This window comes from Symphalangus syndactylus, chromosome 18 (assembly GCF_028878055.3).
Source record: "Symphalangus syndactylus isolate Jambi chromosome 18, NHGRI_mSymSyn1-v2.1_pri, whole genome shotgun sequence".
Lineage (NCBI taxonomy): Eukaryota > Metazoa > Chordata > Mammalia > Primates > Hylobatidae > Symphalangus > Symphalangus syndactylus.
The window spans coordinates 75,118,293-75,130,669 of NC_072440.2; the positions used below are offsets into that span (position 1 = coordinate 75,118,293).

The 12,377-nt window shown below is 49.1% G+C and overlaps 2 protein-coding genes across 17 annotated transcripts in view; both read left to right on the plus strand.

The window, feature by feature from the left end:
• LOC129468204 (multidrug resistance-associated protein 1-like) overlaps positions 1 to 12,377 on the plus strand; it is a 36,069-nt gene that overhangs the window by 23,505 nt on the left and 187 nt on the right. For 3 of the 13 annotated variants that reach the window (XM_055253441.2, XM_063623801.1, XM_063623806.1), the window contains one exon: positions 4,560 to 5,885. The exons of 2 other annotated variants lie outside the window; for them this stretch is intronic. In XM_055253441.2, the coding sequence (XP_055109416.2) occupies positions 4,560 to 4,682 (123 nt within the window). In that variant the 3' untranslated portion in view covers positions 4,683 to 5,885. 8 more of the 13 variants (XM_063623800.1, XM_063623807.1, XR_010117205.1 and 5 more) reach the window with 7 other exon arrangements.
• The window catches only part of LOC129468189 (nuclear pore complex-interacting protein family member A2-like), a 39,223-nt gene continuing 34,703 nt past the window's right edge, over positions 7,858 to 12,377 (plus strand). For all 4 annotated transcript variants that reach the window (XM_063623763.1, XM_063623760.1, XM_063623762.1 and 1 more), the window contains exon 1: positions 7,858 to 7,901. The gene's annotated coding sequence lies outside the window, so the exon portion shown is untranslated. The remainder of the gene's footprint in view (positions 7,902 to 12,377) is intronic.

The window sequence follows — 12,377 nt, forward strand, 5'->3', positions numbered from 1 at the left end:
GAATCTGCTTTGTCCTTGATGAACTGCTCTGTCTTGCAGGCCTGTAGGTTTCTCACTTGGCATGGTGATTTTGGAAAATGTGAGCAGATAATTACAAATCAGGTATTTTTTATGAATACTAGCTGTCCAGATGTTCTGGAAAAGTGAAGTTCTGACAGATTAGGCCTATAATCCTACAGGGCAGAGCTGAGGAATTGCTGGAGCCCCCACCACTCCCTACTGTATTATACTAGCATGTTTTCCTCACTTGTGGCAAGTGCCTGGCCCCTGAGGGATTTGAGTTTGAGACCCTTGGTCTATTTTGTCAGTTTCAGAGAAATTCTGTAAATATGGAAACATCAGTGAGGAGAGTAGAGATGGCCACCGTTTCTGCTAGTAGAACAAAAGGGAACACTTTATTTATTTCCCTTAATTCTTTTCTTTCTTCTTTTTTTGAGACAGGGTTTTGCTCTGTTGCCTAGGCTGGAGTGCAGTGGTGTGATCTTGGCTCACTGTAGCCTTGACCTCCTGTGCTCAAGCAATCCTCCTACCTCAGCCTTCTGAGTAACTGGAATTGCAGGCACGCACCACCATGCCTGGCTAATTTTTTTTCTTTCTTCAACTTTTATTTTAAGTTCCAGTGTACATGTACAGGACGTGCAAGTTTGTTACATAGGTAGATGTGTGCCATGGTGATTTGCTGCACAGATCAACCCATCATCTAGGAATCAAGCCCAGGACCCATTAGCTATTCCTCCTGATGCTTTCCCTCCACCTGCTCCCCAACTTGGCTTACTTTTAATTACTTAATTAATAATTAAAGATGGGGAGATGGGGTCTTACTATGTTGCCCAGGCTGGTCTCAAACCCCTGGGCTCAAACGATCCTCTCGCCTTGGCCTCTCAACGTGCTGGGATTACAGGTGTGAGTCACCGCACCTGGCCTATTCTTTATTTTTTTAATAGGGATGGGATCTTGCTGTGTTGCCCAGGCTCATGTGCAGTTTTTGATAAGAGAGATCTGGGAAGGCCTGCCCAGAAAACTGCATGTGAGCAGAGACCTACAGGGGTGAGGTAGTGGGCGGAGCAAACACGTAGAGGAAGAGTGTTCCAGGCAGAGGGGAACAAGTGCAAGGGCCTTGGGGTGGGGAGGCATGGAGAGAACGGCAAGAAAAGCCAGCACAGCAGGAGAAGGCTAAGAGATGGTGGGTGCCTGAGAGGTGGGAGAGTCCCCATATGAGCCAGATGAGCCGTTTGGGTTTTATTGTGAGTATGGCAGGGAGGCCTTGGAGCACCTATTTAATGCTGATTCATGGCTAGTCAGCTGGTAATGGGCAGATTGCAGTGGGAGCACTTTTCACCTCTGTGGTTCTGTTGGGTTTGGCATAAACCTCTGTGAGGCGCAGAGGCTCGCCTTGTGGGTGACAAAAGGGCTTGGTGGGCATCAGTATGGAGGAGGAGGTTGATGATAACTAAGATTTTAGAAACCTGTGTCCCAGGCCGGGCGTGGTGGCTCACACCTGTAGTCCCAGCATTTTAGGAAGCCGAGGCAGGCAGATCAGTTGAGTTCAGGAGTTCGAGACCAGCCCAGCCAACATGGTGAAATACCATCTCTGCTAAAAATACAAAAATTAGCCAGGCGTGGTGGTGCATGCTTGTAATCCCAGCTAGTCGGGAGGCTGAGGCAGAAGAATCACTTGACCCTGGGAGGCGGAGGTTGCAGTGAGCAGAGATCGCACCACTGTGCTCCATCCTGGGTGACAGAATGAGACTCTGTCTCAAAAAAAAAAAAGAAGAAAAAAGAAATGCATGTCCCAGTGTATGTTCTGAGGAGTCCCGTGTTGGTATTTCCTTGCCCAAAGAGGAGCTAGGTTGGAGAAATGAGCAAGTGCAGGCGTCTGTGTATGTATTCCTGTGCATCTGTGTGTACGTATGTGTGTGCATGCATGTGCGTGCTTGTGTGTCTTGGTAGTCACAGGCATGTATACGCGTGAATGTGCTTATATGTGAATGTGTGCTTGTGAGTGTGTTTATGTTCATGTATGTGTGTGTTTGAATATGTGTGTGTGTGTCTTCATGTTGTATGTGCTTGCATATTTACAAAGTTCACAAAGGCAATGGTGACTCATGCCTGTAATCCCAGCACTTTGAAAGGCGAAGGCTAGAGGATTGCTTGAGCCCAGGGGTCACCCCATTTTGGATCTCTGGCTGGTGCCTGACACAGAAGAGAGAGGCTCATGAGTCAGTGGCTGTTGTATGCATTGTGTATCAGTTTGTGTAAGTGTGTGGCAGCCAAGTGTCCCTGTTTGTCAAATGTTGAGCTATTCTTTTTTGTCTTTTGTTTGTTTGTTTGTTTTAGACGGATTCTTGCTCTTGTTGCCCAGGCTAGAGTGCAGTGGCATAATCTCAGCCCGCTGCAACCCCACCTCCTGGGTTCAAGCGATTCTTCTGCTTTAGCCTCCTGCCTCCTGAGTAGCTGGGATTACAGGTGCTCATCACCATGCTTGACTAATTTTTGCATTTTTAGTAGAGACGGGGCTTCACCATCTTGGCCAGGCTGGTCTCGAACTCCTGACCTCGTAATCCACCCGCCTTGGCCTCTCAAAAGTGCTGTGATTACAGGCATGAGCCATTGTGTCTGACCCCTTACGTTTTTTAAAAACAACTTTATTGAAATAGAATTCACGTAGCATGCAACTTCCCCATTTAAGGCATACAATTCAATGGCTTTTAGTATATTCACAAATCCTTTCTTTTTGTGTATATGTACCACATTTTCTTTGTCCATTCATCTGTTGATGGATACTTAGGTTGATTTTGTATTTTGGCTGTTTTGAATAGTGCTGCAATAAACATAGGAGTGCAGATGTGTCTTTCATATACTGAGTTTCTTTCTTGTGGGCACATACCCAGCAGTGTGATTGTTGAATCATATGGTAGTTCTATTTTTAGCTTATTGAGGACCCTCCATGCAGTTTTCCATAGTGGATAAACAATTTTACATTCCCACCGGCCGGGCGCGGTGGCTCACACCGGTAATCCCAGCTCTTTGGGAGGCTGAGGCGGGAGGATAACGAGGTCAAGAGATCAAAAACATCCTGGACAAAATGGTGAAACCCCATCTCTACTAAAAACACAAAAAATAGCTGGGCATGGTGGCAAATGCCTGTAGTCCCAGCTACTTGGGAGGCTGAGGCAGGAGAATCACTTGAACCCAGGAGGCGGAGGTTGCAGTGAGCCGAGATCCGCGCCATTGAACTCCAGCCTGGGCTACAGAGAGAGACTCTGTCTCAAAAAAACAAACAAACAAACAAAAAACATTCCCAGCAAGAGTGTTTGAGTGCCCCTGTTTCTCTGCGTCCTTGTCAGCATTTGTTGTTTTCTGACTTTTTGATAGTCGCCATTTCAATTGAGGTTAGATGAAATTTTATTGTGGTTTTGATGTGCATTTCTGTGATGATTAGTGATGTTAAACAAGTTTGCATATACCTGTTGGCTATTTGTATGTCTTCTGTTGGAAAATAGGCATTGAGATCTTTTGCCTTTTTTTTTTTTTTTTTTTTTTTTGCCAATGCTGTCGTTTATTGCGTGGAGTGGGGGTGTGGGGGTTAGTGGGGCGTGGGGGCCGTGATGGGGGCACTGCTGCCTCGGTTGGTCAGTACATTAATCACGGCGGCGGGACCTCAGCCTTTGCAGCCTCGTCCCCGCGCCCTGCGCAGCCAGGATGACCAGCCCTTCGGCGCAGGTGCTCGAGGGAGCCGGGGTGCTGCTCCGGGAGGTCACCGTGGGATGCGCGTGGACGGTGCCTGGGCAGGTTATTGCGTGAGCGCGGTGGGGGCAGCGGGAAGCCGGCGGGCCAAGTATTGCACTTAGAATAACAATCCTCATCAGACAGCGGGCTACCTAGAGGGCAGGGGGCGGGCGGGGCTCCACGGCCGGCTCCTGTCCGCCACTGGGTCGCCCTTTCCCCATTTTACAGCTTGGGAAACTGAGGCACTGAGGTGAAGGGAGACCTCTCGCATGCGAGGCCGCCACCGGGGGCAGGGGCGATGGGGGTGGGCGCAGGGCGATGAGGGGGTACGGCCGGGGGCTCGGAGGGGGCTGCTCCCCAGCCAGGGTAGTCAGTCCGACTACGGCTAAGTCTCGTCTATAGCTTCTTGAGGGGCTGGCAGCCGGGGCAGCGCAATGACAGGGCTTTGGCCTGGATGACGCCCCACCCCGGCCAGCCTGGGCCCCGCAGGGCGGTTGGCGAGGGTCACAAGTTGGACGAGAGGCACGAGCGCGCAGAGTCCTGAGGGTCCAGGCCGCGGCTGCACCGCGCAAGGCGGAGTCCATGCTGTCCGGGCTGGGCGCCACGCTCGGGGCAGCGGGCGTGGGCCCCAGGCGAGGCATGGACCTGCTGCCCCGGCGCGCCGAGGCTTTTGCCCATTTTTTAATGGGATTATTTGGGATTTTTGAGTTCTTATATATTCTGGGTATTAATCCTTTGATGGATAGTTTGCAAAAATTTTCTCCCATTCTGTGGGTTGTCTCTTCACTTTGTTTGTATATTTATTTTAGACGGGAGTCTCTGTGGCCCAGGCTGGAGTGCAGTGGCGCAGTCTCGGCTCACTGCAACCTTCACCTCCCGGGTTCAAGCAATTGTCCTGCCTCAGCGTCCCTAGTAGCTGGGGATTACAGGCACCCACCACCATCCCCAGCTAATTATTTGTATTTTGGTAGAGACAGGGTTTCACTATGTTGGCCAGGCTGGTCTAGAACTCCTGACCTCAAGTGATCTGCCCGCCTTGGCCTCCCAAAGTGCTGGGATTACAGGTATGAGGTACCGTGCCTGGTCTACTTTATTTTTAATTTTAATTAAAAATTTTTTTTTTCTGTGCAGAAGCTTTTTAGCTTGATGCAATCCTGTTTATCAATGTTTGCTTTGGTTGTCTGTGTTTTTGAAGTCTTACTCAAGAAATCTTTGCCTAGACAAGTGTTATAAAGCATTTCCCCAATGTTTTCTTCTAGTAGTTTCATAGTTTCTTTTCTTTTCTTTTCTTTTTTTTTTTTTTGAGACAGAGTCTCACTCTGTCACCCAGGCTGGAGTGCAGTGGCGCAATCTCAGCTCACTGCAACCTCCACCCGCTGGGTTCAACAATTCTCCCGCCTCCCTCCCTAGTAGCTGGGATTACAGGTGTGCGCTACCACGCCTGCCTAATTTTTGTGTTTTTAGTAGAGACAGGGTTTCACCATGTTGGCCAGGCTGGTCTCAAACGCCTGAGCACGGGCAATCCTCCCGCCTTGGCCTGGGCTGGGATTACAGGTGTGAGTCACTGTGCTCAGACTGTAGTTTCTTACATACAAGTTTTTAATTAATTTTGATTTGATTTTTATATATGGTGAAGCATAGGGTTCTAGTTTCTTTTGTTTTTTTTTTGTTTGTTTTTTTTTTTGAGACGGAGTCTCGCTCTGTCCCCCAGGCTGGAGTGCAGTGGCGCGATCTCGGCTCACTGCAAGCTCCGCCTCCCAGGTTCACGCCATTCTCCTGCCTCAGCCTCCCCAGTAGCTGGGACTACAGGCGCCCGCCACCATGCCCGGCTAATTTCTTTTTGTATTTTTGGTAGAGATGGGGTTTCACCATGTTAGCCAGGATGGTCTCCATCTTCTGACCTCGTGATTCACCTGTCTCGGCCTCCCAAAGTGCTGGGATTACAGGCGTGAGCCACCTCGCCGAGCCAGGGGTCTAGTTTTATTCTTCACACATACATATATCTCATTTTCCCAGCACCACTTATTGAAGACACCATCTGTTTCCGCAAGGTATGTTTTTGGTACCTCGGTGCAAAATGAGCTGGCTGTAAATGCATGGATTTATTTCTGGGTTGTCTGTTGTGTTCCACTAGGCCATGAAATCCTTCCTTTCCAATATTATAAAGTCACCATTTTCCCGTTTCCCTCCTGTCACCCTTGCTGTGTTTGGGCCAAGCAGGGCAGGCAGGACCCAGAACTTGATGTCGACAGGTGAGGCCAGAGCCTCGCTAGGCTGCTCAAGAAATCTGTGCTGAGGTCCTTGGTCTGCAGGGAGAACCAAATCCCCATCGATCACCCCCACAAAAACAGGTAAACCACAGTGTGAAACAGCTTCAGAAATAGAATCTGTGTCATATCCAACATTTACTCACACTCATGATTGCATGACTGGGATACCTAAGCAGGAGGAATCAGAAGAACACCCTCTTCACCTGCATGTCCAGGTCCCCTTTAGGTCACCTAGGGCATGTGGCTAGAAGCAGGGGCTTCTGGGATAGGGGCAGGCTCTGGTCTGGGGCAGTGGGGGTGGTGGGCCTTGGGCAGTGGGGATGGTGGTGTTAGTGAAAGGTCTGAGGCAGGGCAGAGATTAGGAGGAACGGCATTTCAGCAGGATTCAGAGACAGGCCAGTAGGTCAGCAGACACAGGAGCAGGTGGCCTGGGACTCAGAGGAGCAGCTGGAGTTGGAGGAGAAGGGCCCTGTTTTCCTCCAGTCTTCTGCTGTTTGGGTACTGCATTAGCAACCCACTGCACCCCCAACCCCTGTCCCTCCCCTTCCCTCACTCCCTGAGTCTTAGAATCCATTCCTTCATCCCCAGCATGCACCTTCTTCTTTTTTTTTTTTTGAAACAGAATCTCACTCTTGCGGCCCAGGCTGCAAAGGAGTGGCACGATCTCAGCTCACTGCGACTCCCACCTCCCAGGTTGAAGCAATTCTTCCTGCCTCAGCCTCCCAAGTAGCTGGGATTATGGGTGCACACCACCACTCCTGGCTAATTTTTGTATTTTTAGTAGAGACGGGGTTTCGCCATGTTGGCCAGGCTGGTCTCAAACTCCTGACCTCAGGTGATCTGCCCACCTTGGCCTCCCAAGGTGTTGGGATTACAGGCGTGAGACACAGTACCCAGCCGCAGCATGCACCTTCTTAAGGACAGTTCCTTTCTGGATCCTTCCTAAGGTTCTGTTTCTAATCCTTCCTAACCCAGTTCACTGCCCCCCACCACCACCCTCCGTCCTCCCATTCTGCCTCAGTTTCTCCTTTCCTGATTCCCACAATTTCCAGCAATCAGTCGGCCTCAGATTCCTGTCCTTCAGGTTCCAGTGTTCCTTGGGTCCTCTCTCTCCCGTGATCCTCTCTGATTAGGGGTGGGGGGTGTGAGTTGGAATTAAAGCCAGCCTTTATTGGAGTCCTAGGGCTGGATTCTGCATTGTGCTCCGTGGTGTCATTGCACCTTCTCGTTTCCGCTCTTTCTGCCTTGCTTCATCCTCTTCATCCTCTAAGCTCCGCCAGCGCATGTTGACCCCACCGGTGGAGCGCCGCTCCTTCCCACCTGCTGCTTCTCCATCTCCATCTCCATCTCCACTTCTCCATCATCCGCTCCTGGCCTTTCCTGGCACGGGGGCCCGAGCTCTGAGCTCTTGCCTTCTTCTGGGGCACCGTCTTCTCCTTCTCGTCACCCCAGGCAGTGCCCCTGGGCTCCTCCGCTGCTGCGGGCTTGGGCCGCCTGGGTCTGCGCGGCCCGGCTGACAGCGCAGTTCACGCCCCGGGGCGGCCTCGGCAGGTGCAGTGCGAGCGGCGCCCACTGTAGGCTGGTGTGGGCGCTGCCTGGAGGTTGCTATGGCGCCGCCCGGAGGTTGCCGTGGCGCTCGTTGGCGCCCAGCGCCCCTCCCGGGGCTTCCTGGCTGTGTCGCTGCTGCCCGGGTTCCACTAGGCGGCGTCTTCTCGCGAGTCTCCTTCGCTGCTCCGAGAAGTCGGCGGTGCAGCAAGTGACGCCGCTGCTGCTCGGCTCGCTGCAGGTCGCCATATTCCCCGCGGGGGCCGTCCGGGCTCTCGCCTCAGGCCGCCCACCCTGCTCCGGCCGCGGCCGCCTCTCCGTTCCCGCAGCCAGATGAGGCGAGGGAGCGACCTCCAGGTACTGGGCGGCCGCCGCTTCCCCAGCAGCCGGCGGGGCGGTGGAGAAAGACGCCAGGAAACAGAAAGTCCCCGCCGGCCCGAGGGTCGCCCGGGGCTGCGTCCCATGGTTCCTGCCCGCGAGTAGTTGCCGGGACCCCCCTTGCCAAGTTGCTCCCCGAAAAGCTGTAAGGTTCTCAGGCCTGCCGGGAGTGATAGCTTCCCCCTGACTGTAACGTTAGGCTGCAAACTCGAAGCCAGGCATTTTCTGCATATTCTTAAATAGGATGTTTCAGTCAGAGCCTTGATAATATAACCAATCTTTCTGATTGTAGCCTGCTTATAAAGAGAACATATGTACATGAAAATAAGAATATTTATGAATAGTTTCCAAATTTTGGAGAGATCAAGTAGGGAGGAAAAACAAACGCTTCCACCCACCTTTGTTCACACAAGTGTGCTTTACCAAATCGGTGTAAATTCTAGATGACTTCTGAGAAAAACGTTTCTTCAATCTGGAAAACAAAACAAGGGCCGGGCGCGGCGGCTCACCCCTGTAATCCCAGCACTTTGGGAGGCCCAGGCAGAGGGTGATCACCTGAAATCGGGAGTTGGAGACCAGCCTGGCCAACATGGTGAAACCCCGGTCTCTGCTACAAATAAAAAAACTAGCTGGGCGTGGTGGCGGGTGCCTGTAATCCCAGCTACTTGGGAGGGTGAGGCAGGAGAATCGCTTGAACGGAGCGGAGATCTCGCCACTGCACTCCCGCCTGGGTGACAGAGTGAGACTCTGTCTCAAAATAAAAATAAAAATAAAGAGTGAATCAACAATGTTTTAAATACGAGTTATAAAAACATTATCTTAATAGATTTTTTGTTTTGCTTGATCTCGCTTAGCAGTTTTTTGAACCATTTTTTCCTTATCAGAAACCACTAGAAAGTGATTTTTAGTTCATTGATTTTTATTTTTTTATTTTTATTTTTATTTCTGAGACAGAGTCTCAGTCTGTCTCCCAGGCTGGAGTGCAGTGGCACAATTTTGGCTCACTGCAACCTCTGCCTCCCAGGTTCAAGCGATTCGCATGCCTCAGCCTCCCAAGTAGCTGGGATTACAGACATGCACCACCACGCCTGGCTAATTTTTGTATTTTTAGTAGAGGCGGGCTGGCCAGGCTGATCTGGAACTGACCGCAAGTGATCCGCCCGCCTTGGCCTCCCAGAGTGCTGAGATTACAGGCGTGAGCCACTGCGCCTGGCCCATTGATTTAAAAGAAAAAATTTAGTTTTAATGTATTGAGGGGGTATAAGTACGAGTTTCTCGCATAGTGGTGAAGCCTGGGTAGTTCGTTGATTTGGGTTATCGGAAAACTGTGTTCAAGAGGACTTGTTAGAGTTTTCTCCATGCAAAGCAAATTTGGGGGCAGGGCACAGTGGCTGACGGCTGTAGTCCCAGCGCTTTCGGAGGCTGAGGAGGGCGGATCACGAGGTCAGGAGTTGGAGACCAGCCTGGCCAACATGGTAAAACCCCGTCTCTACCACCACCAGTTAGCTGGGCGTGGTGGCGGGCGACTGTAGTCCTAGCTACTTGGGAGGCTGAGGCAGGAGAATCGCTTGAACCCAGGAGGCAGAGGTTGCAGAGAGCCAAGATGGCACACTGCACTCCAGCTTAGGCGACAGAGCCAGACTGTGTCTCAAAAACAGGAAAGAAAACAAAAGAAAATTTGAACTATTGCCAGTTACAAATATTTTTAGAGAAGAATTCAAAACAGTAACTGTGGATGATGGAAACAACAGTTATGATAAAAATCTGATGAAACTTCCCAGTTCACAAGGAAATTTAATTACTTATGTGCAGCATTTTAAGACAGTAATCAGAATCATGACTGACAGCATCACATCAGGACCACCAGACTTATAAATTTCATGTAATCTTCAGAAATAATTAATAACCTTTTGTTCTGTTTTGTTTTTTTAGATAGATTCTACCTGTGTCGCCCAGGTGGGATTGCAGTGGCATGATCTCGGCTCACTACAACCTCCGCCTCCTGGGTTCAAGCAATTCTCCTGTCTCAGCCTCCCGAGTTGCTGAGACTACAGGCATGTGCCACCAGGCATGGCTAATTTTTGTATTTTGAGTAGAGACAGGGTTTCACCCTATTAGGCTGGTCTCGAACTCCCGACCTCAGGTGATCCACCTGCCTTTGTCTCCCAAAGTGCTGGGATTACAGCCATGAGTGACGGTGCCCAGCCATTCATAACATGTTTATACAAATATAACTTTAGCAAATATTTAGCATAACTATCAAAATTACAAATCATAACTTTAAATTTGCATAAATGTATGTGATTTTTGGAACATGTATATCAACAACATAGCCATAAATATAACTGAGATGAGATCTAATGTCACCTCACTTGACAATACCCTTCCGTGCAGTATCACCACATTTGACAATGCCTGCCCATATAATCTACCAAAGAAATCGAATCACTTAATACCTCTACAAGATGAGAGATACATTCTTTAGACTCCCCAGGGGACCCAGCTGAAAAATTCCAAAGTTAATTTTAAGCCAAAAAGACTTGATTTAGGATTTTGACACTGGAGAAACCCATCAAAGATGTCAAGTTTGAAAACACTTGATCAAAACAGAATCACAGGTCACTATTAAAAGAGTATTCATTTAACCAGAGACTTCCAAAGCAATACAGAAACTTACGTGGGTATAAAAACCTTAACCCTTTTAAAAGTCAGTTTTGCTAAGTGATCAAAAAGGGTACTTGAATTGAATCAGACACTGGAAGAGCGTGTGCAGGGTTATAAGTGTAGGCAAATGGTTACTTTGGTTGTATCTCCATTTACCACCTGATAACGTGAGAATGACATCTTTACTCACCAGAAAGCCAGTATTATAGGAGGTGTAGGAGGCATTCTAGGACTTGAGACAAGAATGTTGTTGTGTAGAAATTTCACTGACTGTGTTAAAGTTCTTCTCCATGGGCTGGAGAACACATAACGGGGCCTTTAGAATGAGATGGGCATTGATTGGATGCAAGGTCTCCACACTTACTAGCTGTGTGACATTGGACAAAGTGCTTCATCATTCTGAGACTCAGTTTTTAAAGGAAAAACAACTAACTACCTTGCAAGTTTGCTAGCAATTTTAAGTGTAATAATGTGTGGGAATGACTGCATCGTGACTAACATGTAGTGACAGCTTAATTAATGTTAACCCTTATCATTATCGTATAAGAATGTGAGTTACATAAGAGAGGAACCCCATCAGTTTGTTCTCTGCTGTATCCTGAAGACCATGAATCATGGCTGGCACGTAGTAGGCATTTAATAATATTTGTTCAACAAGAATTTGGCAGTCTTGGAGGGCAGAAAGGAGGTGGGGAAGATTTTTAAATAACATTTTTTAAAAAGTCACGTTGTCCTACAGTACCAATTTTTCTTGCATATTTAGGAAATTGAGGTTTTTCCCTAAAACGTGCGGACATATGGGAAATAGGATGCAACATTTGCACTAATGTTTCAGACACAGTTAGAGGTTGCCAAGAGATTTTGTGCTGGGGAGGCTGCTTGCTACAAGCTCCCAAAGCTCTGGGAGGACATAGTATTCATTCCTCCCTCAGCAGAAGCGGTGAGGCAAGAAGCTCTGGGGAGCACCCCAGCCTTGGACTTCTAGCGTAGTGTGTTAGGTCTTCATAGTTTGGGCCCAGGGCACAGAGAAGTCACAGCTCTCTGGCATCCTGTGACCTTTACCCTCTTTGCCAAGGGAAAACGTGACCCTCCAAAGCAAGAAAACTTGAGGGCATGGGTCATCCCAGCCCTGGCATCTGCCCAGAGCCCGAGAAGGAAGGAACAATGATCCTCCAGCTACCTCACAGGGCTGGCACAGGTGGCCACTGCCCTGGCATCACCCAGCTGTGTCCGGCAGCCTGAACCCCATCTGCGGGGATGTGAGGAGGGAAATACAGAAGTCTTTAGGTGAGCACTGAGGAGGCAGATGCAGCAGAAACCTCCAGACCGTAACTACCCAGTCTTGGACCTATGGTGGAGACAGAGCATAGCTGGCGATCATGTGTACTTATACTCTAGGGTCACCGGGTTGCACTATGGCCTCATCTGTGGTTCTGAAAATGAAGATTTGGAAGGAGATCATCACAGCTAATGTTTAACAAGCCCCTCCTATGTGCCAAATCATTCACCCCTTGCAACAACCGAATGAGCTAAGGATTCTCATTATATATAGTTTATGGAGAAGGAAGTGCAGACATAAAGAGGTGAATTATCTTACCCAGATCACACAGCTAATAAGTGGTGGAGACAGAATAGAATCTAAACAGTGTGGCTCTGGAGCCCACATGCACTGATTTGACAAGTGTTTATTGAGCACCTGCCATGGACAAGGCCTTGTGTGATTAAATAGGGTTATAATTAATAATATAAAAATGACAAATCACTAATGCTTTTTAGACTTAACACTTTCTT